At 29.5% G+C, this 4,019-nt stretch overlaps 1 protein-coding gene across 1 annotated transcript; it reads left to right on the top strand.

The window, feature by feature from the left end:
- Positions 1-3,515: 3,515 nt before the first annotated feature.
- BDCG_00265 (uncharacterized protein) lies at positions 3,516-3,746 on the top strand (the record flags this gene model as incomplete). Its single annotated transcript, XM_045415786.1, has 1 exon — positions 3,516-3,746. The coding sequence occupies one exon, from the start codon at positions 3,516-3,518 to the stop codon at positions 3,744-3,746; it is 231 nt and encodes a 76-aa protein (XP_045271649.1).
- Between the last annotated feature and the right edge of the window lie 273 nt (positions 3,747-4,019).

Genomic DNA, 4,019 nt, shown 5'->3' with positions numbered 1-4,019 from the left:
CGCCAAGCTGCAAACACCTGAATAATCGCCTGCGAGCACTTATTCTTACAGTTATCTGCATTATTTCTATACTTAGTTCAGTCTAAATTTATCAGAAGTATTACTTAAAATTATTATTATTCTACTCTCTTACAGAGTCTCTTTAAAATACTATAATATGTCTTAGAATCTGTCTTCTCTTACTTAAATATCTTCTTCTTCTCTTTCTTCAATCTGTGATAATACTCACGCGCCTTGATAATCTGCAGAATTACAGAATATTTGAAGAGAAATGACATAATTAATTTTAATAAGTATTGAAGAGAGATAAAGACAGAAGAGATAATTAAAAATAATATAATAATAGTAATAATAATGATAATAATAATAATAATAATAATAATAATAGTGATGATGATAATGATAATAATAATAATGATAATAATAATGATAATAATAATAATAATAATAATAATGAAAGAGAGAGTGTATTGAAATATATTACTGACTTATCAAATATAAAGAGACTTAAAGAAAATATTAACAGCTTTCAGAAATATATAGAAACAGCTATAGTGTTATATAGTAATATTATCTTTATTCAATACATATACTGTTTATATTCTTTGTATACAGTTATTATATAATCTGTATCAGAGATACATGCAGAAAACAGATCTTTATTACTAGAGTAAATAATTACAGCAATTCTCTATTTTCATATTATAAAGATAAGTTATTCTTATTTCTTTCTTCTCTCTTTTCTCTTCTTCAATCAATCACTAATTTCAAGCTGATATGAAAACTATTAAAACACTCTCAGAAACTTTCAAATTGAAGAGTATAAACTAATTAAATTTTAAATATAGAAGAAATTAAATTATCTTCTACAGATTTAATTATTTATCTCTCTTTTAAATAAAATAATAATTACATTCTCTCTCTTCCTTCTCAATCAAATAAAATATAGCCTGTGAAAAGTGAGTATCATATCAGATTATAATAATTAATACAGTCTCAGTATACAGAACTATATACATATAATATATACTGAACTAAGAGACTATATAAGTTACAAATCAGCAGCAGTATTTTAGAGAGAGTCATGTAGTGTAAGAAAGCTATAACTCTCAGTTATATATAGACTGACCGTGTGACCGTGTCTGAGACCAGGATCAAACTTTACAGTTGTCATGTTGCCTAAAAGCATTACTTCTGATCATGATTTGTGTTCATCACATTGATTTCAAATCCTGTTATTTCAAATATTAAAGATCTCAGATTCACTTTTCAAATAAAAATCTAGTCTCAGATAAAGAATATGTTTAAATTCTTAGTCATATTTTCATTCTGATCTCATTATTGAAAATGATATTAAATGAGACTATGAAATCATTTCTCACTTACATAATATCATAACATAGTGCTCATTTGTTGAAAATTCAATAGAGAGTATTATCAAATATTATTACTTTTCTGAACACAGATCATAATCAATATCATTTTAATTAAAAAAAAAAATGTATAATACAAAAAATAATAAAAAAACAAATAATAAAACAATAAGAAAAAATCACAATAAAAAAAAAAAAAAAAAAAAAAAAGAGAAAGAAAAAAAGAAGAGAAAGAAAAAAAGAGATAGAAAGAGAAAGAAAAATAAAAAAAAAAAAAGAAAAGAAAAAGAAAAAAATAAAAAACAAAAATAAAAAAAAATCAAGATCACAGAGCTGCAGCATCTCTAAAATACTCACTTCTCAGAGTCTTTATAATATTCATCATCAACTGTGTATCTCTTATAGTAAGAGTAACACAGCTGTGATGAGTCATTATCTTAACATCATCTAATAAATAATCAGTATATATCTATATAAATGTGAATAATTAGAAAACATACACTTAAAAAGTGTGATCAGAGTGAACTCTGCTGCTACTTGAATGATATCAAGAGCAGAACACTGAAATCAATGATTTCTCTCATCAATTTCATGAACAAGGCATGTGAAGATGGCCTTGAGGAATATAAGATTCTCAGACTTCTAGTAGAAATGAATCTCACAGAGAGACTCTATTTTCATCATATCAGAGACTGAGTGTTATCAAAAAGCATTACTTCAATGCACATGCACTTACTGCAGTGATTCATTCTCTGTGCATATGATCAAGAGTTGCAGCTTTCCCACGCTGCATGGCTCTCCCTGGGATGCTGCTGCTGGTTTGCAACCCATGCAGCCTCTCAGTTCAGCACATGCTGTGCATATGCAGCCCTGCATACTGGGGCTGTGTTGGCCATTATGGCCTGGCGTGGTACTCGCTTTTCGCGGGCCATGTTTCATTTGATTGAGGGGGGGGAGGGGGGACGTGACTGCTGTTTTATTTGAGAGAGGATGAGTAATTGAATCTGTAGAAGATAATTTGATTTCTTCTGCATTTGAAATTTAATTAGTCTATACTCTTCAATTTGAGAGTTTCTGAGAGTGTTTTAATAGTTTTCATATCAGCTTGGAATTAGTGATTGATTGAAGAAGAGAAAAGAGAGAAGAAAGAAATGAGAATAACTTATCTTTATAATATGAAAACAGAGAATTGCTGCAATCATTTATTCTAGCAACAAAGATCTGTTTTCTGCATGTATCTCTGATACAGATTATATGATAACTGTATACAAAGAATATCAACAGTGTATGTATTGAATGAAGATGATGTTGCTATGCAACACTGTAGCTGTTTCTGTACATTGCTGAAAGCTGTTAATATTTTCTTTGAGTCTCTTTATATTTGATAAGTTAGTAATATATTTCAATGCACTCTCTCTTTCATCATTATTATCATTATCATCATCATCATCATCATCATCATCATTATCATTATTACTATTATTATTATCATTACTATTATCATCATCATCATTATTATCATCATCATCATTATTATCATTATATTATTTCTGGTCATCTCTTCTGCCTTCACCTCTCTTCAACACTCACTGAAACTAATTATGTCATTTCTCTTCAAATATTCTGCGGTTCTGCAGATCACCAAGGCACGTGAGCACTGTCACAGATTGAAGAAAGAGGAGAAGAAGGTGTTCAAGTGAGAAGAGACAGATTGTAAGACATGTTATAATGTCTTGAAGAGGCTCTGCAAGAGAGTAGAATGATAATGATTTTAAGTAACACTTCTGATAGATTTAGACTGAACTAAGTATAGAAATAATGTGAATGACATCACCTGTAAGAGATTGAAGAAGAAGACAGTGAAGAGTCTCATACAGCAGTGATGAGATCAGGAGAAGTTCTGAGAATGATTTGAGACTAAGATAAAGAGAGAGAGAGAGAAGAAGAGTGTTGCTGCAAATAAGCAGTGATAGAAGAAGATTGAGAAGGTATTAAAGCAGAAGATAAAGAAGTCAAAACTGATAAGTTTTTTATTTATTGAGAGATAACAATTTTTGATAATACTTCTGTTCTCTAATTGATTAGCAGAAGCTGACAGAGAAGGAGAGAATTGAGGCCTTGTTCAGGTCTTGAATGTGCTCCATGATTCAGAATATTGAGAAGGCAGCCCTGCTCTCTGAGCATGTCAATCTGCTTGCTGCTGAGGTGGAACCTGAGACAGCAGACCAGAAAATACAGAATTTTGAGATACAGATTGACCTGGCTGAGGGAGAGCAGCAGAAACTCTTCTCTGAGAAGGCAGTGAAGAGAGATTTTGAGATGATTATCACCTCAGATAAGGAGGAGAAGAAGGAGGAGAAGAATGAGAAGTGAATTATAAAGAATGATAAGAAGAATGAGAAAGAGAAGAAAGATAATGAGTAGAAAAAGTTTTTTTCTTTTTATATTAGTTAGTTGTAAGTTCATAATTATTAATAATTGAAATTAATTTTGAGTTTTTAAAAATTATTGTACAAGTTGTAATCAAGTCAGAAACAATATATATATATATATATATATTTAACTATCATGATTCACAAATCACTATAATGTATAAGTATCAACATTTTTTCAACATTGATATTCACAATATTAATATATTTTTAA

Source organism: Blastomyces dermatitidis (assembly GCF_000003525.1).
Source record: "Blastomyces dermatitidis ER-3 genomic scaffold supercont1.1, whole genome shotgun sequence".
NCBI lineage: Eukaryota > Fungi > Ascomycota > Eurotiomycetes > Onygenales > Ajellomycetaceae > Blastomyces > Blastomyces dermatitidis.
The sequence above is the reverse complement of the archived record's forward strand: the minus strand, read 5'-3'. Positions and strand labels throughout refer to the sequence as shown.